The sequence below is a fragment of the Nycticebus coucang genome, chromosome 14 (genome assembly GCF_027406575.1).
Source record: "Nycticebus coucang isolate mNycCou1 chromosome 14, mNycCou1.pri, whole genome shotgun sequence".
Classification (NCBI taxonomy): Eukaryota; Metazoa; Chordata; class Mammalia; order Primates; family Lorisidae; genus Nycticebus; species Nycticebus coucang.
The window spans coordinates 68,848,209-68,874,627 of record NC_069793.1 but is presented as its reverse complement, the minus strand read 5'-3'; the positions used below and the strand labels follow the sequence as shown (position 1 = coordinate 68,874,627).

At 50.4% G+C, this 26,419-nt stretch overlaps 1 protein-coding gene across 1 annotated transcript in view; it reads right to left on the bottom strand.

The window, feature by feature from the left end:
- The window catches only part of DGAT2 (diacylglycerol O-acyltransferase 2), a 33,541-nt gene extending 7,363 nt beyond the window's left edge, over window positions 1-26,178 (bottom strand). Inside the window, exons 1-4 of the mRNA XM_053560905.1 lie at window positions 25,810-26,178; window positions 11,260-11,388; window positions 5,413-5,520; window positions 4,960-5,030 (exon numbers count right to left, since the gene is read on the bottom strand). Coding sequence (XP_053416880.1) covers window positions 4,960-5,030; window positions 5,413-5,520; window positions 11,260-11,388; window positions 25,810-25,930 — 429 coding nt within the window. The 5' untranslated portion in view covers window positions 25,931-26,178. The remainder of the gene's footprint in view (window positions 1-4,959; window positions 5,031-5,412; window positions 5,521-11,259; window positions 11,389-25,809) is intronic.
- Between the last annotated feature and the right edge of the window lie 241 nt (window positions 26,179-26,419).

Below are 26,419 nucleotides of genomic sequence, written 5' to 3'. Positions count from 1 at the left end.
GAAAGAAAGAAATAGTGCTTCTATAAATACTTTATCTTGGTCCACATATCTGATTGTTTTCATGAGACAAACTTCTAGGAATATAATTCTTGGGTCAAAGGGTCATGTTGGTCTTTTTGGCTGCTCTGTCTTAAGAGAAGTGACATCAATAACATTTCCACCTGAATGCTTGAAAGTGCCCCCTCCCTGCAGGGTGCCAGCTGGAAGCAGTAACTGGCCACAGGCAGAATATCATGAACCTCTGGGTTTTCTGTGACTCTAGGCCTCAGGATCTGCTGGCTGAGTGAAGAACTTTGTGTGCAGTTTCAGGGGAGAAGGTGCTGGTGGCTGGTCTCGAAAAACTGAAATCCTAGAGGCCTGAGGGAGAAGAGGGAGCCCGACACCATTCCCAGCTTTGGAACTGCCGGTATATGTAAATGTGAGCAAGACTCCCTTAATCTCACCCACTACTGCCTGAGACATCTGTACTCCTCCTCCTGCTCTGCCTTTGGCAAGCTGATTAAAGCTGCCCCAAAGCCCAACCAACACGTAGCTACCCACCAAATAAATGGGGAACAGAGCAGCTAGTGTGGGTGAAGACAGAGAGGATCTAGTTCTACATGAGCTGTGCAAGACTGATCTAATGTTTTGCCTCCTCAAGAGCAGGTCTGCCCTCCCAGTTGGCTCTCATAAAGCAAATTTGAAAGCACCTTGTTCAGGTTTCCATAAAAAATAAAAACATTGGATTAAGAGTGAGGCAACCAGCACCAGGCTGAAAACTTGCTCCTGAGGGCCAGGCTCAGGCCTATACTGATAGAGAGAGCCCAAAAGCACAGAATGGGGTGGCTGAGCCCTGAAAGATCTAGGCCATTTCTTGGGTGACATGGGCAGACTGCAGGCTAGAGAAAGGAGCTGCTGCTTTCCCTGAGGTGGCTGCAGAGAATCATTCTCCATATCTGAACCAGGCTACCAGACAGCTATGCTTTTTCCCTGGGCTTCTGGGATTTGTCACCTGGGACCCTAGCTGGCTCTTTAAGTGATTTCCTCCCTCTTCAAGCCTCTATTCTGATGGGACATTTGGTTAAATGAGATGCCCTGGGGCTCTGTGTAGGTTAATGGCCCTTGGTGCAGTACCCAAAGGAATGCAGGCATCTGACACAGCTTTGATCTGTTTGTGTCACACTCCCCTCCCCTGAGGGCTGGAAAGAATGTCCGTTCTGGAGGGAAGGGGAAGGACACTGCTGGTGAAGCCTCTGTTGACTTGCCTGTTCTTGTGTCCCTTAACTATTTCCCAGGGCAAAGTCCCAGCCCAGTGGGGTGCCCAGGACAGGGCTGCTGGCTAACACAGTCTGGGACACATTCCTGGCAAGACAGTCATCATACCCTCTCTCCCAGGAGAGGCACTCGGATAGGCTTGTGCTACCCCAGCACCACACAGAGGAAGAAAGTGAGGCCCAGAGAACAGCAAGGACTTGGCCAGCTTACCAAGCAGGGCACAGTGGCAGAGGAACGCGGAGACACAGGAGTAAGAATGTGGGCCCTGAAGCAGACAGCCTCGGTTCCTGTACCTATCCGGCTACAGGCTTTGTGACCCTGGACCGTCCCTCCCCTCTGGGCCCCATCTGCTCATCTGTGACATAAGGCAGATGGACCAAAAGATGATTCTAAGCTCTGAGGGTCTTTCCTAGTCTCCCCTCCAGAGATCCTGCCTATACCTCAGAGAGAGGTGACCCAAAGCACTGTCCACTCCTCTTCCACATAGCTGGTGGTCTTGGTGGGTGCTGCTAACACATGAGCCCCACCTCTGCCAGAAGGGCTATTCTGTGGACCAGCTGCTCTGCTGACAAAGAGCAAAAAGCCCCACCAGGAAGGGAGCGGGAGGGTTGGGTGGTATAGCTGGATATCCTTATTACGTAATCATTGGCAAGAAGCCAGGAAAAGGGGGTGAGGCAGAAGATCACGGAACCCTCAGAGAGCTAGACCTAACATCAGATTACCAAGGCAATCCCTGCACAGAAGGGGAGCCTGAGGCCTGCAGGGGCTGAGCCCAACCTATGTCTCACACTGCGGCTCAGCACACCAGTCTCCCTGGGGCTCAGCTTAGCTTCACAGGGCCACCCGCATGTGCCCTATGGTTCTAAATCCTAGCCGACTTCTCAGAGCAGAGACGTGGTAAGGATACAGGGGTCTGTTTTGGTTCTTTTAGAAGGTGAAGATCAGGTGGGGAAGGACACCTACCTGTCCCAGGTCTGACCAATGGTCATCAGGACATCCTATTCTGGGCAAAGAGGCTACTGGCCTCAGTGGATCAGGGTACAGTGGCAAGAGAGATGACTGGGGCCTGACCCCTGAGGTGAGAGAAAGTGGAGAGAACAGAGACTATAATCACTCACATCCATCCATAACTTATCACTTTTTAATCACATGAACAGCTCCCTTTTGCAGATGAGGCAAGTGAGGCTCAGCAAGCTTGAGAAGTCTGCTGTGGTCCATTGGGCAGAAAGTGACAACATCGAGCAGGATTCACTAGACAGGAAGCTTACCCCAAGGGCAAGTACTAGGGTCCCCTTCTGTCTCCTCATGCCCAGCACAGAGCCCAGCCCGCCCTGAATGAGGAGCCACAACAGCAAGACAGTGCAGTCAGTGACGGAGCAGGAACTTAAACCCAGGTCTCCAACAGCGAAGTGAGGAGAGGGAGACCCAGAAGTTGCAATCAATCCAATGGGAAAATCCAGTGACTCTCTCCCAGAAAAACAGGCAGTAGGAATTCAGAGGAAAAGAACCTGGATCCCAGACTCTGGAAGCCTGAAGTCTAGTACTAATGCTGCCATTGTACTGACTGTGCAGCCTGGACAAGTCCTTGACCCTCTTTGGGACAGTGTTTCTGTAGAGGATCCAACCTAGAACAAAATGAGAGAGTTGGATCCTGTGATGCAACACCCTCCCAGCAACAACAGCATCACATTTTTGGCAGCCAGAAAGATGGAATTAGGAAAAGAGAGGAAGCGTTGAACCCAAGCAGGAGTGTCCTGGGAAAACTGGGTTTAGGCTGAGGGTGGGAAGAAGGAGCTGGCCCTGGGGCCACCCCAATACCAGATACAGCAGAGGAGTGTGAGGTTACCCAGCTGCATCCCAAATGCAGCAAACCAGAATGTCTCAGTCTCTGACTCACAACAGCAAACGAACACCACCTTGCATCATGCACAGAACTCTTTCACACTCACATGCTGAAGCAGTCTGTGGCCTCACTGCCTTCTGCTTGGTTACCCAAGCAGCCAGGGTGTGCCAGTGCTGAGAGCTGGACAGACAGGTCTTTCCCCTTCAGGGAAAACGTTCAGGATTCTGCCAGAGTTATCCACCATCCACCAGCATCACCCACATGCATCAGCCTAGCCTGCAAAACTGGCAGGGCGCCAGACAGAGTTGGGACTGATGGCCAGACTGGGCCACCATTTATCCTGTAAGACCTCGGGGTTGGTCCCAGAGAAGACAGGTACTCAGAAGAGCAGTTCAGGATCCTCCACTAGTCAATGTTGCAGGAGGAAGAAAACTCAGAGACCGCTTGGTCTAAATGTGCTTCACATGGGGAGGCTGTGCCCTGTGAGGGACAGCATCTCACCCAGGGTCATACTGGGCTTTTCCTGTCTCCATCCTCCAAGCCTCTGGGAAGCCTGAATATCCACCCATTTATTCCCTGAGCTCTGGAGCACAGAAAGGCAGCATGCTCTGGTGGGAAGAGCCCGCACTATGAGGCACAACAACTCTCATTGGTTTTGTTCAACTTCGCTATGCTCTGATCTATAGTGTCGTCTTAGGTAAAAAAGGAGATAAAATTACTGCCTGTCTTACAGGGAGCTGTGAGGGTCAAAGGAGACTCCTGGGGAAAGGTGCCAGCTCCTTGAAAGCTCCCAGTAAATGGCTCTTCTCCCTCTTTCATCCGCCTCCTCACCATCTCCTCAGCCCCTTGGCTTCCTCTCAAACTCGGGTGCTGATGCTCCACTGTTCTCCCCCTCAGTGCACCTATCCTTCAAGGTGCAGTTCTAGGAGCACCTTGTTCAGGAACCTTCCCAACCACTTCAGCTCCTAGTGTCTCACACTTCTTTTCCAGAGCATTCAATCACACAGTCATGAGCCCTAGAAACTGGCTAAGGGAAGTGGTCTTTTTTCCTTTTTTTTGAGACAGTCTCACTATGTCGTCCTCGGTAGGGAGCCGTGGCATCACAGCTCACAGCAACCTCAAACTCTTGGACTTAAGCAATTCTCTTGCCTCCCAAGTAGCTGGGACTACAGGCGCCTGCCACAATGCCCAGCTATTTTTTGCTGCAGTTGCTGTTGTTTAGCTGGCCGGGGCCCAGGTTCGAGCCTGCCAGCCCTAGTGTATGTGGCTGTAAACACTGTGCTACAGGTGCCGAGCCAAGAAGTGGTATTTCTCTATACCCATGCCTTACATCTCTCGGGCTCAGTGTATGCAATATCTTTTAGATCCAAACTCTAGAACAGTGGTTGTCAATCTTCCTAATGCTGTAGCCCTTTAATACAGTTCCTGTGGGTTGTGACCCACAGCTTGAGAACCACTGCCCTAGAACAAGCTTTGTTTCCCCCAAAGAACTAAAAAGTTTCTTCCCCCCAGAACAAAAGGCTAACACCTATCATGTTTCTCTTTTTTTTTTGGGCTGCCAGGAAGCTCTCAGAGCTGAATGTGAAGCTCAAATGCAGCAACTCCGTTGACTCTTCTGGCTGAAATACTAGTATCTCCCCTCCCGGTCTTAATTTTTCTGTTTCCCTGGTATGGCATTCTATGCACCCTAAGTTGCCACACATCCTGCATAAAGGAGGGTATGGTAAGACCAGATGCTCACAGTGAAAGACCCATACGGTTCAACTCAGCACTCAGGGTCTCTGTGAGTGGGTGGGTTAGGGCCCGAGTTTGTAATTCCCATCCGTTCCCACCCTCCCAAGGTGACACCCACAACACTTTACCTGGATGGGAAAGTAGTCACGAAAATAGCGCCACACAGCCCAGTTTCGGACCCACTGAGACCTCCTGCCACCTTCCAGGAAAGAAAATACAATGTTGGGAATAAGTGGGAGTGACTGGATATCTGGGCAAGGCAGACAAGACAGAGCCAGTCTGAAACCCCTAGGTAGGTGAATATCACCCCAGGCAGCATCTTTGTCCTCTTCCCAGTGGGCCACTCCCACATCATTCCCTCACATTTTGCAAACCTTTGAGCAACTGTGAGCTCCTGTGAGGATGAGAATGGTGCCCTTTGAGGGGCTTTTAACCCCTCATCCCAAACCACTAGACAATGGACTAGGCAATGCTTTCCACAAAGGTGTTAAATTAAAAGAAACAGCATCCACAGTGAACTTGTGCAGTGGGGAGAATGTCTCAAGAGCAAGGGAGCGGGCAAGGGAGGCCCATGAGCTTACCTTTCTTGGGTGTGTTCCAGTCAAACACCAACCAGGTAAAGTAGAGCACAGCTATCAGCCAGCAATCAGTGCAGAAAGTGTACATGAGGATGGCGCTGCAGGCCACTCCTGGTAGGGAGGCAGACAGCCACAGGTCAGCCCTGTCCTCCCTGTCTGGGCCCCACCTGCCCTCTGGCCAATGGTGGAATGAGCGTTCACTGGGCACTAAACCAGGCACAGCTGGAGCCACAGGCATGGGGTCCTGCAGGCCCTGAGAAACGGCTAAAGGGGTGCTTGGCCTGAGAGGAGCAGGCTCAGGGCACATGAGCCTCACTTCCTAGACTCTGATGGGCTGTCATGGTGTTGAGGGGCACACAGGCCCCACACTGTCTGAGCAGTAGCACTGGAGGAGGAAGACTTTGGTTTCTTTCAGCCTCCTGAGTAGCTGGGACTACAGGCCCCCACCACAATGCCTGCGTATTTTTAGAGATGAGGTCTCACTCTGGCTCAGGCTGGTCTTGAACCTGTGAGCTCAGGCAATCCACCTGCCTCAGCCTCCCAGAGTCCCAGGATTACAGGCATAAGCCACTGTGCCTGACCGGCTTTGGCTTCTTGTAAAGCTGTTCTTACTGTCCCCTCCTTGCATGATCCACCTATGCCCAGTGCCCAGCACAGCTGCCATAGATAAGGGGAAGGAACAGCCAGCAAGCACCTCTGATCTCAGGTGAGAGGCAGGTGAACTTTTACCCCACTAAGAGGTGAGAACACTGAGGCTCAAGGGGGAGGGAACTTACCCAAGGTCACCTGGAAGGAGAGTGGCAGAGGCAGGATTCAAACTTAGGCTTGACTCTAAAGTCAATACTCTAACCAGAAATAAAAAGTCCCAGACAGTCATTGGAGGGACCTGAGAGAGGGGATTCCTGCTCCAGGAGGAGAGCTGGCACCTTTCCAACTAAATGGAGGACCAGGAGTCCCAGGCCAAAGCTCAGAGTTTATCAGTCTCCCTCCCCTCAAAAACACATGTCACTTGGAAGACTAGAGGCCAGCTATGGATCACCCTGTTCTGCACCTGCTGGCCATAGGTGACATAACCTGGCAAAGAGGGAAGGGAAGCTCGTGCCAAGCCTGGTTTATCTCTTGCCTCACCCCTAGATGCCCTCATCAGGGCTACTTTCTTTCCCATTTTTATCTAGCCTTCAAGGCCTAGCTCAGACCTCATCTCTTCAAGTGTTTCCCACTTGTTCATTTGTTTTATGAATAAAAATAAAAAATAATTAAATATGTTTTAGAGGAAGCAATGACTTAGCTTTCATTTATTCTCTGTAGAAAACACACATTCAAATAAAGATTCAAAGAATATGTAGTCAAAATGTAAAAAACACAATTATTGAATTATGACAGGAAGTTACTTAAGACAAATATCTCATGCTATTTTTCTGGAATTTGTGGTGTCTGTGACTGCTTATAAATATATAATTTTTTTTAATTAAAAAAAAAGGAGTGCTCCCCAACAATAAAAAAAAAAAGGAGTGTTCCTCAATATCACACCATCTTCACATGGATTCTCACCCCTGAATTCCCCATACTGGGGGGGTGGAGCTTTTATTTGCCCTTCAGCACTCAGCACAGGCCAGCAGGCAGCAGGTACTCATGCTTCCAGGACCCTCTGCACTGCCCAGGGAAGGAGGCCAACCCTCACTGTGTGCCTGTGCCGGGCAGTAGCCGATCACAGGTGCTGTAGAGGTACCATGCTTTTTTCCACCATGTTGAGTCACCTCTGGTTTCCTGTGAGAGAGGATAAGGCCAGATGAAGACTGTCCATGAGCCTAAGGGCAGGGAAATGGTGGACCCTTGGTGTCCCCAGTCCAGTCCTCTTCTAGACTCCTGAGCCAGTCTCTTGGCAGGATAGCTAAAAACAGGGCAACTCTCTCAGGAGTGGCAGTGAACACACAGTATCCAGATTTTTAGGACCAGCTTAGGAATGTGACATCACAGATAGGGAAGATGAGTCCCTAGGGAAGCCTTTGCAGCCTATAAGACTCCATTAAAAGCAAACTGAAATATTTAGGGCACTTGGTGAACAGCTATGTCTAAGTGAAGGCTGCTAACAAAGTCATACTACATAGCAGCTTGCCACAGGTTCCCTTTCTTAGGCCTAGAAAAGGGGCCACTCTAGCCCCCCAGACTCTACATGTACCCAAGCTCCTCAGAAACTAAGGGGATGCTGCTGGTGAGCCTGAGCAGGGCTTATGAGGTCCTGGCTAGGGGGGGTCTCAGCAGCCTGGAATCCTAGCTACCAGCAAACCCTTCTCTCAAGGCAGCAGTTCTCAACCTGTGGGTCATGACCCACAGGAACTGTATTAAAGGGCCACGGCATTAGGAAGGTTGAGAACCACTGTCTCAAGGCATGGAGAGACCAAAAGAAGCTGAGCCCTAGGCCCCACTGCCTGGAGGCCTGGCCTCCCTGGGAAGGTGGGTAACCCTAAGGCAGCCTAGGTAGAGAGGAAACCTGACTGGGAATACAGAGATTGCGTTCTGGTCCTGGCCTTCCTCAGCTGGGGGTCCGTCCCCAAGCCCTGTGTGTCCACAGCCCTCTTTGACACCACTTGTCATGTCTCTCATCAGCATCTGTTTCCCCCAGTAGACATCCTCCAGGCAACAGCCCTTCAGCTCCTGAGCTCCTTGGGAGGGGAAACCAGGCCAGATTAATTTCCAAGTCAACACAGGAAAGGTTTACTGAGCAAAAGGATGAACTAAAGTCACCAAATGACCTTCCTTTCTCAGAGTCTAATCCTTGTCCTCTGAGCACAGGCTTCCAGTTCTATCCTCTCTGGTCATGGGGCTGTAGCAGGAACCAGCACTGCTGAGTCCATGACACACAAGCAATGTGCTTAAAAGGCATCACTTGCTCCACACAGAAAAGCCTTGGGACCACCTTCACATGTCACCCACTCCCCACTCATCATCATGGCCCACAAAGAAGCTTATGATACAAAGCTCTGGAGCCCAAGGCCCCAAAGCAGTCTGTGGACGCTCAGTGGCAGGGAAGGCTGCAACGTGGCCTGCTGAGAGCATGGACTCTGTGACTAAGCAGACCTGCAGCCTTGGCCCTGCCACTTACTGGCCATGCCTTATTCCTTAATTTCCTTACAGGGGATTGGGGAAATTAAATGACATGATATTTGAACTTAACACAAAGCCTGGCACATAGTTAAGTGTCTATGGACCTGGACGGAGAAACAAATGACATTTAAATTTTCATTCAACTTTTACAGGAATTTAGCATTTCCTTCACCTTAGAAGTATAATAGATAACAAAAGATTTTCATATCACATTATAGCAGTTGCAAATATCTGGAAAAATCATTTGTTCTCATCATTACTTAAGAATTATGGTAATTAAGGGCCGGGCATGATAGCTCATGCCTGTAACCCTAGTAGTCTAGGAGGCCAAGGCGGGTGAACTGCTTGAGCTCAGGAGTTTGAGACCAGCCTGAGAAATTGCAAGACCCCATCTCTACTAATAATAGAAAAATGAGGTTAAGAGGATTTTTGAGCCCCAGAACTTGAGGTTGTTGTGAGCTATGATGCCACAGCACTCTACTCATGGTGCCAAAGTAAGATTCTGTCTCAAAAAAACAAAAAAGGTAGAAATTATTATATTTACTACTAGATCTTTTTATTTAATATAATAAAAAGGTACATGTGTTACTATATGTCTGATTAGGTTTTCTAATGTGTATTTATATTTCAGTATCATTTGTTTCCTTTGAAATTCAACATATTTTGTATAACACATTTAAAAACACTGAGAAGAGCTATAGCCTTCTCATCAGAATACCAGAGGGCCCTATGGCACAAAAAATGGTAAAACACTTGTGGTCCACAAAGAGGGCAATGAGGTACCGAAGCCTTTGCAGTATCATGTGAGCCTGTGCCAGCAGGTTTGAGAGGCAGAGGGAGGGAGTGTGGGGCTGCTCAAGGTAGTAATTAGCAGCAGCTAGCAGACCTGCCTGTCCAACCAGGTCTGGCTGCCACCCATACCAGGGGGTTAAGAAGACACCGGGCCAGTTTCCGGGCTGTGGCTGGGCCTGCTTAATTGCTAACCTACAGCTTGGGGCCAGCTCCCATCATATGTTGTGTGGGCTGGGGTTTCAAAAGGTGCTTGCCTCCCCAGCAGCCAAGCCCTGACCCTCCAAATCAGGGATGGTGGCTTCTGGGTATAACTGGGAACAAAAGGTAAATGGCACGGCAGACTAGGGGCCTGGGATACTGGGGTCCCTGGGTTCTTGTCCTAGTCCCACTGTTTTCTTCTCATGTGACCCTGAACTAGGCTCCATCCCACTGCTCCTCTGCTTTCCATGTGAACAAGGTTGCACTGCACTCTCTACTCCAGGAGTCTAATGAGTGGCCAAATGTAAGTTGGGGGTTTGAGGGAGCCAGTTTAATTTGTTCTTCTTCTCAAACAAGTGTTTGTCTTTTTGAGGCTGTATGTCCTTGTAAGAATCCAAGGACACCTATGGCCCTACTCTCCAGAAAAATGTGCATACAACCTTATATTTTTTGCATCTCATTTTAGGGGTTCACAGGTCCACGAAGCAGGTCTACTAATTCTGGGTTCCAGTAAGATGGGTTCCCTGAGGAGTGCACTGGGCTTCTGCTCAAATCCCAACTCTCCATTTAATGAGCTTCACAGTCTCAGGTAGTCAGTGAACTTCTGTGAGTTTCCATTTCCTCACCTGCACAAATGGACACTCAAGGAAAGACACATCTGCAGCCTGGTACACTATGGGGGTTTGATAAACAGAACCCTCGTCCCATCCTTCGCCCTGCACCTACTGGAAGGACAGCCACAGCTGCTCAGCCCTGACAAGTCCTGATGATTCCCTAGCGGACCGTCTAGTGTGCAAGAGGGGGTCACCAAAGGGGCACGTGCACAGGTCCTGACGTGCACACTATGATGCTTCACACCAGGGTCGCCTGTCCTGACGTGCTGGGGAGGCTATTGCTATGCTGAGGACACAGGGGTCTACGGATAGAGAAGAAGCTTCTAAAAGAGCAGGGGGGTGGCCCAGGCATGGGCCCTTCCTTCCTCCCAGACAATCTACATCATCCTGACCCTGGCCTAGATACTATCCAAGGAGTGAGGGTACCTGGCCAGACCTGTAGAAAAAGACAGCAGAGCACTGATGTGGGCAGTGCTGAGAGACAGAGGGAGCGGCCTTGGGAAGAAGCTGCAGAGTGTGTTCTGCAGAGGGTGGTGAGGGCTGGAGGTGGGGTCTCAGGGCACCACCCATGCAATGGGGCCACCACAACCAGGTCCTGTGCCAGCTGCTCATTCCTGTCTTCAGTCCCCACAAAAGCCATGTGAAATAGGCTTTCCCCCATATTCCAGATGAGGAAACAAACATTCAGAGAGCTCAAATAACCTAAATAAGGTCAGAGAGCTTGTTTGTAGGAGATTAATGACTACATGGTACCATCCCAAGGCAAAACAATATACCTGCTGGAAAATGTTTGTTGGTGGGTGGGTGACACTATGGCTTTGGGGGTCCTATAGACTTGGATTCAAATCTGTATAATCTTGGCCAAGTTACTTACCTTTTCTAAGGCCTGAGGTTTCCCATCTGTAAAATGGGAACAGTACCACCACATCCCATTGAATCTCACTGAGTCCTCATGTATGCCTAGGAAAAGCACTTAATCTGGGACCCCAAAGGTGGGAGTAACCAGGGGATGCAACGAGTCAGCCTGTGTACAGGCTACTCTTACCGCCTCACCACCACAGAGCAGAGTTCCTGCTCTAAACCTCTGCTGGGGAGGTGGCCCCTGTCTGCCCACCCCTCCTCCCTCTAAGCCTCAGCTTACCCAACACAAGGAAAGACAGGACCCATTGTAGCACTGAGATGACCTGTAGCTGCTTTTCCACCTTGGACCTGTTGAGCCAGGTGATGGAGAAGAGGTCCTGGAGGGCAGAGAGGATGCTGGAGCCAGCACCTACAGTAGAGGAGAGAGGTCAGCCTATCGTCATCCTCCATTCCAGCCTTGGGGTTCCCAACATTACCCATCTCCCACAGGCTCCTTTCTAGATGTTGACAGGATAATGGGCCACAGAATCCTACAGACCCAGGTTCAGATCCCAGCCCTTCACCAATTGCTTTGTAACTCTGGGCTGTTCAGATGCTTCCCTGTGCCCCAGTTTATACACATACACACACACACACACGCACACACACACACACACACACACACACATGAATGATATATATATATATATATATTTCCTTATATATATGATAGGAATGGTATCTCCCTTGTAGGGCCATTTTGGAAACCAAAAGAAAACATCCCAGGGGCTAGGCCTTGGGGAGGCTCTCCATAATTGCTGGTTCTCTTCCTTCCCTTCCACCCAGTCAAAATCCTATACTTATCCTTTATCTGCATCTAGAACAAATATTTAATTTTTGCTAACCGTGTCTGTAAGGCCAAGGACAGAGGATCAACATCCAATTTGCAATGTTTTTTCCACCTGGTGTACTTTGAGCATCCCCAATCCCTGCCCTGCCCCCATTGTGCCTGGAACTTCTTCTCCAAGGAGCTGAGCCCCCTTGCTCCCAGGCCCCCCATGCCTACTCCCCACTACTACCACCTTCAGAGAGATTTACGCTTTCAATTTTATCTCAGAGCCCAAATGTGGAGCCCAGAAAGGACTCAGGTGGGAACCTTTGTTTCTCCAAGGGACCCAATGGCCAGTAGCTTCAGGCAGCCTGGAGGCTATAATTATGTTTGCTACCAAGCCTGAAAATGAGGACAAGATGTGCCTCCAGGATGACTCCCTGGACTCCAACAGCTGGCAGGCACTGGGACCAGCAAGTGTGGTGACTGAATGGAAGGCAGCACGGAGGAAGAGCACAGTGGAGGTCCCAATCCACACCCCACTCCTACCAGCTAGACTTCTGCTGAGGCCCACTGCATACCCTATGCTCAGCACCTCTTCACTGAACGCCTACTATGTGCTGGTCAAACATTCCTTCACACTACCCACTCTGTGTAAAGCTCAGAGCACAGATGATCTAGTCACAATCTTGTCCTTGAGGATCTAACGACCTTTCACCCTGGCCTACAAGCTGGGAGCAAGGAGGGAGAGGGGTTCAGGGGCTTACCCTCAACACTTGCTTTTCTTCAAAATCTATAGAGCAACAAGGTCACAGCAGAGTTTAGAAAGGGAAGTGCTCCTCAACAGCTAAAAGTTAACAATTGCTTTGTTGTCATTTTAGGAGGCAAGAAGGAAATGCTAGGTCTCAGGGTGGACACAACAGTCCTGTCCCCTTTACTGGGCCTGATGGATTAGAGGAAAGAGCTTAGTGTAGCAGAAGAGTCAGACCCAGCTCCAAACCTTAGTTCTACTCACTGTGTGACCTCACAAGCAAGCCCAGAGCACTCATTGCCATATCCGCAGTGCATGGCACCTAACAATCCACAGGCATAACTGGGGTGGAGGTAGCAATATGTGAACTCACAAAAGCAAATAAAGAGGCTTGACCACAAAGCCATTCCACAGTTTGACTCATAATTGCCCCTGCACCCTTTCTATAAAAATCCTACCCACCTCCAGACTTGGCCAATAGCCCATCCCGAAGCCTGAGGCCCTCTAGAGTTATCTACTATAATGTAATTAGACAGCCAGGCAGACTGAGGTCCAGAGAGGGACACTGGAGCACTGAGAAGGTAGAAGAGCCCTGAAACCCAAGATTCCTCCCTTTTCCCCATAGTAGATACTGAGTGCAAAGGCCTATGCAAATAGAACATGGCAGGTCCAAGGGTGGGCCATGCTCAGTGCCTGGTTAATCTGCCTAGCAGTGCGGCCCAACAAATGACTTAGTCACATGCTTATACATGAGGGTCTCATGACCTTTCACTTGGGCCTACATGTGGGGACAGGCAAGAGTGAGTATAGGAGGGAGAGAAGTAAGGTCCAAGCACAGGCCTGCACCCCCAATCTGAGAGCTGGCTGGCCAAGTCATCTCCCGGTAGCTGGCTCTGCATACTGAGCTATGCAGGAGCAACAGGAGCAGGGGTAGGTGAGGCCTTCTCTATCTGTGGCAAATTGTACACCCTGGCTCCTACACAGGGTGGTCTGGGAATGGCAGCATTAGCATCACCTGTGAGCTAGTTGGAAATGCAGGCTCTTGGGCCCTGGCCTGGATCTACTGAAACAAAATCTGCATTTTAACAAGATTCCCACTTGATTAAGTCGGAAAAACACTACTACTTAAAGCGCCTCAGTACAAAGACAGGTAGGACAAGACAGGGATGGGGGTAAGACAGCCAGAAGCCACCACCTCCTGCTATGTAGGACAAAAAGGCAGTAGAGAGAAGGCTTCTCATGGCTGACTGTTTCTGACTGCAGATAGGACTCTGAGGCCAATGGTTTGAGTGTTTAGGGAAAAGGTGCCTTGGGAGTCATCTTATCTAGCCTCCTACCTGAGGGTCAGGGCCAACCAGCTGTGTTAGGGCACCACTCCTGGTTGGGGGAGAAGTGTGGAATCACACTGATGACATGTCCTCAACTGGAACAATGGAGAAGACCTTAAAGCCAGAGGAAGAACAAGGCTCTGCTCTGGCTGTTCCCCAGTCCCCTTGGACTCCCTTTAGCAGGGCTCAGGGCTTCCAAAAGCACTTGCATAGACACTTGGTCTCCTGTGAGTCTGTTATCAACAATCCCCATTTTTTTCTTTTCACAGATAGTAGTATACTGCACTCTCAAAGATGACAGAGAGTGAACTGCTCCAAAGAAGGCAGCAGAACCACCCCATTTTGATGGTGATACCTGGCTGAGGTCATTCGGCCAGAAGATGGCAGAGCTGGATTCAATTCAAGCCCATCTTCTGCTTCTGCTCCTATGCTGCAGATTCCCCAAGTTCCTTCTCTCTTTTCCCACAACAAAGTTGGGGGAGGTGGGGAAGAGGCAGGAAAAGATGAATGATCTATTTTCCTTCAGAGAGGTATGCCAGGAACAGGCATCTTGTGCTGCAGGTAAAGTGGCAGCAGGCCTTAGGGTTCCAGTCCCAGCTCTGCCACCAACTCTTAGGTCAACTTGGCCAAGTCATTTCACCTCTCAGGCTTCAGTTTCCCCATCTACAAAGCAGGGGTAAAGAGGATGAACTCTATGATCTTTGGTGTCCACCCTCCTGAGGACTCCCGGCCTGGTATTAGGACCTAGGCCTCACCTACTTGCAGCAGCCCTGGTATAGCTGTCTGGGCAGTGGGAAGCAAGAGGGCAGTTGGGCACCCCTAGGTTACTGCCAGTCCTTGCCATCCAGTTGTCAACACTTCCTCTGCCCCAACTATGGCTGGGAGGGATCTGGTAGAAGCTGGTGGGGATGCCAATGCTGCAGTCAGATGCCACCACCTTCACTCCCAGCCTGTTTCTAACTCTTAGGTGGGGCCACAAAGGAGCCTCAGTATCCAGCCAAGTCCCAGATCCAATCTGCTCCCTTGCCACCCTCAGCACACCCACACTTTCATAGCACCAGTTCTACCTGGACATCCCCCTCTGCCAGTGACTCCAGCACTGCTACTTGCTTTGTCTGTGTGCCCAGAGCCCTGCAAAGGGCCTAGCAAGAAAAGGAGCTCATAGAGGTTTTACTGTGTGGCTATAAATTCATAAGCCACAGAAGTAACTGCAAGCCTGGATGCCCAAGTTTAGCTGGGCTGCTGGGGTGGAGGGCTGCTCGGAGATGGGGCTAAGCCTTTCTCCCTAAGCACAAGTTTTCCCACCTATGACAGGAACAGAACCTCCATACCTATAGATGCTTCTATTTTGTGGGGAGAGATGAGACAGGCCACAGAAAAAAAATTATCTGGTAGCCAATTCAAATAGCTGCTCCCAGCATCACTCATTCTATCCAGCTCATTTGCTCCTACATTTGGCAAGGGCAGAGGGACCAGAGCTGCCGGAGAGACCTGAAGCAGCTTTCTTACCATCCAGAAAGCAATCCCTTTCCTCCGTGTCTACACAGGGCTCCAGTGCCACCAGGGAAGCTAGACAAGGCAAGGACTGGCAGCTCCACTTCACAGAGAAAGAAACTGAGCGAGGCAAAGGCAAAAGAAGCTAAAGCACCTGTGTGAGCTCAGGGTACAGGGAGCCACATCCCTCATCATCTCTCCAATGCCATGCCACTGAATAAGCCAGTCCACACCCAGGCTTCAGGAACACACTCTGACTACAGTCAGAAGGGTATCTGCTCTGCCTGCCACCATGTCCAAAGTGTCACAGGGACGTTCTCATGTAGACAGGCAGTGCATGGAGTGTGCACTGCCACCGTGTGCTCCCACATGGACAGCTCCTGCTATAGGGGAGAACCCAGAACTGCCCATAGCTGTGTGGCCACAGAGCCCTAAGTGCCAGAGCCCGGCACAAGCTGAAGGTGGTGATGGGTGTATCTGAACACCTCCTTCCTCAACATCTGATATCACAGTGACCAGAAAGGCCGCACTTCAGGGCTGATGAAACCACTGTTTCCTGGGGTCCCTCTCACATATGCCTGAGGGGCAGCAGAGTCTAAGCCCCAACCCCTTAGATCTGACAAGGGCCCTGGGCCAACTCTGCCCTTGTATGGCTCTGTGCTCTCAGACAAGTCACTGAACCTTTCTCAGCTTAGTTTTCTCACATGCAAAATGAGGGAAATAATCACCAGCTCTGGGGTTGCTGGGAACATTAAATTTTGCAAATGTACATGAGGTACATTTGGAGTTGTTGGGTGATTAGAGGTGGTAACTACTATTGCTGCTAGTCCCATCTACTAGAATAGGGAGGGGTATAAACAATAAGCAAACCAGAGTTTTTCAAGAAGTGCAAGGTCACCAGTTGTGTGTTACGAGCAGGGGCAGCAGAGTAAGGGTAGTGCAGGGGAGGCTCCAAAAAGGCCATGAGGCCTCGCCAGGGTCCTGAAGATCTGAGAGGTAAAGAAGAGAAAAGTGGGCATTGTGGTCGGAGGGAACTGCCGGAACAAAGCTGTGGAGGGAGCGGTAATAAGGCAGGCCAAGAGCTCCCCTGCCCAGACATGGGGCTGCATGATTGCCCAAAACAGAAGCAAAGAATGGAGAAGCTGGAATGAGTAGTTAAAGGTGGCTTCCTGGAGGAGGGGTGTGGGGACAGAGATAAGGTCCAAAGCATGGAGCACTTACAAGGTGTCAAGCACTAACATAAGCCACTGGGGAAATAGTGAGCACAGCATATAATGACCCGGCTGTTAGGAACCTTCACATCTGCTGAGAGAGAAAGAAACCACAGACGTATTAACATATGATATCAGGTCAGGCAGTGATGGGCACTATGAATAAAAATAATTTGGGCAAATGAAATAGAAGGGCAAGAGGTCCCCTGTGGAGAAGCAGCATTGAGCACACACCGGGGATCAGCTGTATACAGAGGTGGTGGGCAGGTCAGGGCTGCCTCAGGACGGCCCACTCTACTACTGGCACTGGAGGAGGTACAGTGTCAGGAGAGCCTGGCCCCTAGCTCACAGGAAGTGTGGCTGGGATGAGTCACTTCCTAGGCAAGCCTCAGTTCCCTCATGTATATGGTGGAGCTAATAGCTACCTCACCAGATTGTTGTGAGATTTAAGTGAGATAATGTATAGGCAAGAGCTTCATACAAGGTAAAGATGTGCATGAATGCTGGTTAATAGCCAAGTGAGTCTTGGTGGCCTCTCCTGTCTAATGTGCAGAATAATGCCTGCTCTACCTGAGAGCAGAGGTGAAGGTGACAGATGACTTAGGATTCAAACCCTGGCTCTGATTCTTACCTGCTGTGAGACCTTGCAATACATTTCCCCCTTCCTGAGAGTCAATGTCCTTCTTAGCTATGACCCAGGACTGCTGTAAGGAATCTGAATAACCTGGGGAAGGGAGCCAGAAAGATGCCAGTAAGGCAGCAGAGATGTGAACAGCTTCCTGGGCTCCTTGAGTGTAGGGCATCATCCTGCTAGCAAGTCCCAGCCCTAGGGATGCCACATCTGGGCCCTATCGGGGCCTAATCTCTGCCCTAGGCGTACGTGAATGAAGAAATCACTTCCAAGTTCCCCTAAAGGGCTGGGTACAAGTTGCATGGAGAGGGAAGGCCATATTACCCTTCCAGCCTCAAAGAGGCCCAGAAAGCTAGGCCAAGTGCCAAAGAGATGCCACTTCATCAAGGTCAGAGATGAGCTCTCTTCCAGGCCCCCCAAGGCAGGCATGTTTCAGCAAGAGTCCACACGTGATGAGAGGGCCTGTTGGGACAGAGCTCCTGCTCCAAAGAGTCATGCCTGCTGCTATTAGAGTCCCAGTCCAGCCCTGCACACGAAGTTGTCTAGAAAGCTTTCCTTTCCCCCCCACCTAGGTTGGATTGACTACACCTCCCATATGACTCCATCTCACCCCTATACTCAGCCTTCTCTCATTATGGGAAAGGGTATGTGTTTTCAGGCACCATGTCTCATGCATGTGGGTCCCTATGTCCAGCACAGGGCAGGCGCTTGGTCAGTGTCTGCTGAACAACTGAATGCTCAAGGGGACTATGATAGTAAACAAGGTCTGGACAAGAACACAGATACCCCATTTCACAGCTGACTAACCTGTGCCATGACAGAGAGTCAAACAGAGCATTCTTGGGAATTGGGAAGGAAAAGTCTCCTCCAGCTGGAGGTGTTGGTTAATGACAGAGGCAACAGTGGCAGGCCCCAAAGGAAGGGAGAGGGGGGATGGAGTCCAAACATCAATATTCATACAAGGTGCTTTCCAAGCACCCTTTACATGCCAAGCTCTGCACTAGAAGGGGAGCTCCTAGGCCCTGCCCCTCCTCTGCTTCTTGGGCATTTGCTGGAGGCAGAGTTCTGCTCCTGGGCTGCCTGCCCCAGATGGGACTGGGGAGATAAGGCTGCAAACAATTATGCACAGAGGGTCAGTCAGGGCCAGGAATCCAGGGGAGGGCCCCAGCCCAGCAGGAGGGTGTTCTTAGGGATGCCTTCCAGGAGGAAGTAACAGCTCACAAGTGGAGTCCTGCAAATGGCATCTGCAAAGGCCTGGAAGAAAGAAAGACTATGAGGAATTAACTGTAGTTTAGTCAGGCTGAAGCACATAGACAGTGTAAGTCTAGTTGAGAAAGTGGAGAAGAGGGCTCGGCACCCGTAGGACAGTGGTTATGGCGTCGGCCACGTATGCTGAGGCTGGCGGGTTCTAATGTGGCCCAGGACACAAACAACAATAACAACTACAACCAAAAAATAGCTGGGCGTTGTGGTGGGCATCTGTAGTCCCAGCTACTTAGGAGGCTGAGGCAAGGGAATCGCTTAAGCCCAAGAGTTTGAGGTTGCTGTGAGCTATGATGTCACAGCGCTCTACCGAGGGCAGCATAGTAAGACTCTTGTCTCAAAAAAAGAAAAAGAAAGAAAGAAAGTGGAGAAGAGGCTGAGCACGGTGGCTCACACCTGTAATCCCAGCACTCTGGGAGGCCAAGGCAGGTGGATTGCTTGAGCTCATGAGTTCGAGACCAGCCTGAACACGAGTGAGACCCCATTCCCATCTCTACAAAATAGCCAGGAGTTGTGGCAGGTGCCTGTAGTTCCAGCTACTCAGGAGTCTGAGGCAAGAAGACTGCTTGAGCCCAGGAGTTTGAGGTTGCCGTGAGCTACGATGCCATGGCATTCTATCAGGGGCAAGAAAGTGAGACACTGCCTCAAAAAAAAAAGAAAGAAAAGAAAAAGAAAAAAGAAAGTGGAGAGGGAGGCATCACGAAGGACTAGAATGTCAGGCCAGAGAGTCCTGGTCTCCACCCAAAGGCCAGGAAGAGAGCCAACCAATGCTGCCATTCCCTTTACCGACTTTGAGAAGGTGCCTATAAGGCCTGACCCAGATATCCAGCCACCCACCTGGTCCCAATACCAGGCAGGTAAATTCTTTTCTGGAAAGACTAACAATCCCCCTTAAGTGTTCTATTTTGCAAATTAGGTGTCCTTAAAGTGGGACCCATTGGGACATCTGGCCCAAAGGGGAAGCCACACTCCTGGAAAGCCACCACACAGCCATGCTCGGTAAGCTGGGTGGGAAGTACCTGTCCTGGCCATCAGGACCCTGCATGAACTGTCAGTCCTCGGGACCTGCTGCAGGGAGCCAGGCATGCTGGCTCTACTGAGACTTGTGGGGACTCTAGACCTCTAACCTCCCTCTCAATTCCCCCACTGGCACTAAATTAAAGAGTTGGGGTGGATTAGCTGAAATCTGAGGTCCTGCCAACTTGGCCTACTGTGTTCTACTAGAATTCATTAGTGAATTTTTATCCACAGAAGATACCCCTAAAGCAGCAGCCCCTTTTGGCACCAGGTCCCAGTTTCATAGAAGACAGTTCTTCCATGGATGGAGGTGGGGGCACAGGATTGGGATGGGACAGGAAGAAAATTCAGGCAGTGATGTGAGCAATGGGGAGTGGCCATAAATACAGATGAAGCTTCACTTGCTCCCACCACTCACCTCCTGCAGTGTGGTCTGGTACCTAATAGGCCACAGACCAGACCACTTTTCGCACCAGGGAGTGCTTTCATGAAACACAATTTTTCCACACATGTGGTTTGGGGGAGACAGGAGGCAGAGAAGCTCAAGCAGTAATGCTGTGCAGCCTGGTCCTCTGCCCAAGGGTTGGGGATTGCAGCCCTAAAGGAAATATAAGCCCCTCTTTGGGATTTTCCAGAGGCCTAGATTTTCATGTATTTGGTGTTTATGAAGCAGGGTAGAGTCCTGAAAGGTAAGGCCAAGGAAGTGAGGCTCTTAGGATGCCATGTTCCTGGTACTCTGGAGCTACAACTGCGCCCTGGACATGACTACTGAAGACCCCAGTGGCCCAATTTCCCCTCTCCCATCCCTGACTTAGCATATTCAAATAGTTGCTGAAGTGGGAGGGGTTGCCATGGCAACACTACCAGCTTGTGGGTATATCACCAAGGAATCTCCAAAATAGGTCCCTATTACAAGAAGTGTGAGGACACAAGTTCTTCTGGGGCACTTACCTTGGCTCACATTTCCATAAGAAGTTGAGGACAAGAATAAGGAGGTGGTTGACCTCAGAGGTCCCACAGCAGTCAGAGGCAAGAATAGAAATACGTTTCTTCAGCAGAGTTGGAAGAAACCCAAGGGCATCTTCTCATCAAGTCCTCACTATATAGATGAGGCAGCTGAAGCCCCAAGTGGGCAGGGTCATGTCCAAAGTCACACATGAAAGAGGCAGAGCTCAGAACTGCTAACTCTGCTTGAATAAGAAAAGGAGTTCACATTTCTTTTCGTCTGTTGATTTGCCCAAAAGGTTCTCAGGTTCAGCCTCCTTGGGTGCACACTATAATCTGCACAGACATACTTATCACATTTGCCCATTTTATAAATGAAGAGACAGAGTCAGGAGGAGTAGTGGCTAAGGTTACAGAGAAGTTTGGTGGCAGAGCAGGGGCTGGACTGACCCCAGGTGTGACTTCTAGCCCCTGGTCCTGACCATGGGCTCTCAAATAGGCCAGCACCAGCTTCATACGAGGAAGCCCCCAAAGTGTGTAGGCCAAGTAACTGACTGCACCAGGTTCTTTTCCCAAGGCCTCTCGAGTCTTCCTCCACAGGTGGAGGTAGGGGGCCAGCGTACCCTCTACCACCTGTATCTCTACCTCTCAGCACTCTAGGACCTCAGCACAGGTTGGTCATTCACAGGGCCTGCAGTCAGAGTGTCTCTCCCACTCAAATCTCATGCCTCTATTTAGGCTATTCCCTGTACCTGAATGTTCTTGCCTACTTTGCTAACTCCTATTCATCTTTCAAGGTCCAGACTGAACGTCACCTCTTTCAGGAAGCCTTCTCTGATCTTAGGGTGATTAGGTTCTTCTACCCTCACCTCCACGTTTCCACAGTTCCTCCTGCTTCCTTCCCTGTCATTGCTCAGATCACTGTGCACTGTCATCTTGTATGCATCCCCACCACCACCACCCCCACCACCAGCCCCACCTTCCGCCTGGGTCTCACTTCCTCAAAAGGACTATGGCTGACACACGGGAGATGCTCAGTCAATAAGATGAAGGGCCCATGACCCAAGTCCCCCCTGCTGTGAAGCCTTCCTGCATGCCCCAGAAGAAGGTCTGCCACTCTCCACTATGTGGAGGGTCTGTTGCACATGTCACACAAGACAAATGACAAAGACAAACATGACCATCACAAGTTAGTTTATAAAGCACTTTCCACTCACATTAACTCAAACTCTTGCATCTTTGAGAGTCCAAGGTTTCTGACCCTGTTTTCTAGATATGGGAAGTGAGATCCCCAGAGATGAAGTGAGTTACCTAGCCATGTCCCAGAAAAAAGGCAGGACTGGGATCCTGCTCTCGGGCTTCTAAGCTCTGGAAGCAATGAGGGAGACCATGGTAAGCCTGGCTCCTCCCACTTGGCACTCAGCCCCAGAGCCAGCTCTTTGCCAGACTGTGGGTATCTCCAGGGCAGGGAATAGCTGCAACCCCAGCACCCAGCACAGAAGGGTATAGTACAGAGGCGGCCTGAGAAAGGCTCAAGAAATCACACTGAAGTTAAAAGCAGGGCATCCTGCCAAGAAGAACAGGGCAGTCTCATCAATGATTCATTCATTCAACAAATATTTACTGAATACCTACTACCTGCTATGCACTGTGCTGGATGTCAGGGATATATCACTGAGAAAGACTGAGAAGGTCCCTGTACCCAAGGGGCTGATATTCTTACGGGGGAGACAATTAGTTCCAAAACAAGTACACATGATAATTTTGGTAATGATAAGGGCTACAAAAGTAAAACAAGATGTGGTGATTGGGGGTGAATCTCTCAATGGGGCAGCCAGGGAAGGCCTCTGAGAGAACTGAGTGTTCAGAAGCCAGCTTTACAAAGATCTGAGCAGAAGGGTGGCCTACACAAAGGCCAAGATGAGACTTAATCAGGGCAATGCCAGAGGACCAGGCAGACCACCATGTGTCTGTGGTGGGTGACAGGGTAGGAAAGGGCACTATAAAGCAGCAGGGCTGCCCATGTGGGGCTTCACAGTCTGAAGGCTTAGCTCACATGGCAGCCAAGGCTCTGGGGACTCCTGGTGTGGCTATCTACCAGGGCAAGCTGGGGGCATCTCCTCAAAAGGCTTGAGAAGGGATGAGCTGTCACTCTCTCACAGAGACTAAGAGCGACCTTTGTGCATTCAGCAAACCACTGAGCACCTATGGCGTGCAGATCTTGTGCTCAGCCTTCTGTGACCTCACTACACTTCTCCTGGTTTAAGAAGGCAAGCCAAGACTGGGTTTTTATCTGGCTTTGCTAACCCTGAAAAAGTCTCTTCACTGTAGGGACCTCAGTGTTCCCACCTGTAACATGAGAGTTGGGCCAGATCCAGCACTAACAGTTATGTTTTTATGACTCAAGTACTTGCTGCAGAATTTGGGGGCAGAAGGGTAGTGGTGGGGCAGGATTTCTACACCAGCCACAGAGTCACTCAGCCTGCTAATAAAACATCACTCCTGGCCCTTCTTTCCCAGCCCAGATGAGCCCTTGGGAACACAACCTGAAAGTGCTGTCTATATAGCTGGGGAAGAGATGAAGAGGAGAGGGAGGCTACACAGAATTGGAGGAGGGGGCGTATGAAGAGTGATGTTCTCATTCTGTGATTGAGGACTGGCTTAGGAGCCTGTCAACCCTCAGTTCCAGAGTTGTCCCCAACAATCTACGCATTTAGTTTCAAGCATACCCACAGGGATGGGGAACTCCATCCTCACCCACTCCAACCTGTTGCAGTCCTCAACAGCGGTTAGAAAGGATTCTTCTGGTACATCAAAACTTGTCTCCACAATCCCACCCTGTTCCTGGCCTTGCTCTTTGGAGCCACACATAATAAATCAGCTGAGAATTTTACTGGCCCACTACCATCTCATGCTGGGTCCTGTACTGAACCCTGGGGATATAGGCAGGTGGGTGAATAAAGAGCCCAGTCCAAAGGTGAAGAAAGGAAAGCAGATGGACTAACTCCAAGCTTCCAAGCCTCCACAGGAAAGTCCTTCAGAGATTAGAAAATACCACCACAGAATTCCCCTTCCCCTGGCAGGCACTACCCACCCATGCTCCCACAGCTGACCTTTTCCTTTAGTCAAGAAACCAGATGCCAAGGTATTTATTCAATTTCTCACCTATCACAGGATTTCCCTTCACAGAATCCATGGTCTCTCTTTGAATATCGCCACTGATAGCGTGTTCACCACCTCACAACACTGGGATCTTATCCGCAGAGGCAAACTAGGCCACTGGGGAGTGTCTTCAAGGACCAAGGATGTAGAAAGCAGGTCTAATGGAGATGCCCAGATAACACAAATTTGCTTCAGCACCCTCCCTCCCTTACCCCACCCAGTCTTTCACCAAAGTAGGCTGCAGCGAGGTAAACTGACTGGTTTGCATTTCATACCAGCCCTTCCTACATTCCATGATGTAACTCCTTGCACCCAGTAAGAAAAAAACGTTTTCAGGATCTAATAACAACACGGGGAAATGCTCCTAATATGATACTATGGTATTAAGTGACTTAGTTAAAACCATTTGCTAGAGTACAAATTCTCCTGAGTAACAAACTCAGGGTCACTGGCCCTTGGAAGACTCAGTTCACAGCCAGTGGACAGCAGAGCCAAGGGAAGGGAATCTTGAGGAAGAACCACCATAGACAGCATCTCTATCCCATTACCTAGAGCAAAAACACGGGAAAGTCCCTTCCTTTCCTGTTAAGGACATCAAGGGGCACAAGGGAATGGAAAAGGACTCTTAAAATGAGAGAAGGGACTGTCAGAGGTTTTGGGGTTGGGGGTATGGGGCAGCTCCAGCTGCCTGCCCCAAGATGGCCACAACAGCTCGATACCTCGCCAAGGGTCACAAGCAACACTCAGACCAAGAGGGGAAGATAACCACAGTGATAATCATATCACTGTGAGCAATGTCAATGCCCAGGACACAGCTAATCTGTGATGCAGCTTTAGGATGGGTTGTTCCATAGCCACTAGAATACTATAAATGACTTTTATTAACAGAAGGAATACTCGTGATGTAAAATTCAGAGGGAAAAAAACAGGATTCAGAACAGCATATATTCAACTTTATATAATGTGTGTAAAGAAAATAATAAATAAAAAAAATAATAAAAAAAAGAAAATAATAAATATACTAAAATGCTAATAGGAAGCTATCTTTGGATACTCAATTTACCAGCAATTTTCACTTTCTTCTTGTCTATATTTTTCAAAATTTCCATAATTAGCACATTTTATTTTTATAACAAAGGTGGGAGGAGTAGGTGATTGTTAGTAACTAAAGAAAAAAATCCCAAGTCAAAGAGATTCAGCAAGCAGTATAAAGACTTAGGAGGGAGAGAGGCTTTATGCAAAACGAACACTCAGACCAGGACAGCCGTGATGGCTTCCCAGGTCTCCCATCTGGGATTTGTATTTAATCCCTTGGTAAAGGCATCTGCTAAAAGAAAACCATGGGCATGCTCTCTTCTACCTCAGTTTCCCCCAATACAGGTAAGAGGTGTGTGGGGTGGAAAGGATGCTCTTCCTTGCTTGTGAAAAACTGTGGAGATAGATCTCAATTCTGCCTGATTCACCGCGGGCTTCAGTTCTACCCTGGAGAACACTCAGAGTAGGGTCCTCCGCCCTACCTTCTGAAATATGCCAGGCTCAGATTTCCTGTGGAGTGGGCTTCTGAGCCCGGGCTGGAGGACAGGGGTGGAAGGGTGCCACACCTGTCCCAGCCAGGTATGTCCCCTGGAGATTGCAAAAGCCTTGCCACCTGCTCCATCCAGGCTCTCACTGCCAAAGCTTGCTCCACCTGCTGAAGGGAAAAGGGTAGCCAACTGCCAGGAACAGAACTGGGGGTTGGAGAGTTTTTGAATATCTGTAATAACTGAAAAGGGTGGGTGGTATTACTCCCACATCACAAATGAGGGGAACAAGCAGGAGAAGGGGAAGTAATGTAACAGAGGTAGCAAAAATTGATGAATGCCAGAGTGGAAAATGAACCTGGACATGACTGTGATGCCAGGCTGCCTGGATAGGATTAGGTAGCCATCGTTATTCCCTCAACCCCGACCCAAATGATGAGAGGGGAGGAGAGGGAGAGGAGCGAGCTTCTCCAAAATAAAAGGAATTGAGACCTCAACCTGCAGTGGCAAATCCTCCAGCAACGTGCGCTCTTCTTATGAATACCCACTGGCCCGCCACAGAGCCCCTCGCCGAAAATATTGCAGGTTCATAACCCCAGGATAACAGCCCCGAAAATATTGCAGGTTCATAACCCAAGGATAACAGCCCCAAGGCCCTGCAGACCCCTGTGCTGTGACAGGTCACCCCACAGACACTCACCCCATCTCCCAGATCCCTCACGTGATAGCGCTGATCCTGCTTTCGGGCTCTTACTCCGGGCAGCCTCGGCCCGGTGATCACCTCGCAGGACCCCAGAGTAGGCGGCTATGAGGGTCTTCATGCTGAAGCCGGTACAGGTCACGGCCCTGCCGGAAGCCGCCTTGCCCCGCGCCCCTGGCCCATGCCCCGGCCGCCGGGGCCAGGGCTTCGCGCAGAGCACGGGAGCCCCGGGACGGCGCCGGAGAGGGGCCGGCTACGGTACACGCAGCTGGAGCGGGCAGCCCGTTGCGGCGCCAAAACAGCAGCCGAAAGCAGAGCTGCGGCGGCAGCCACTGCGCTCGTCCGCGGAGCGCCGCACTTTATAACCTCACAACGGGGCGGGCCGCGACGCGGACGGGGCGGGGTGGGCCGTTCCAACCCGCCGCCGCACCGCCGTCTCGAGGGGGGGAGAGCGCCTGAGTCTTGGCTCGGCGCGAGCCCAGGGCCACCCCGGAAGCCTGCTCCACACGGATTAGGTGGAGATGAAATTCAAGTGAGCTCCGAGTCCCTGGTCCAGGGCATGCCTGGTTATTCCTGCCGGTCCTTCTGTTCTCTCCTAGGACGCCCCCGC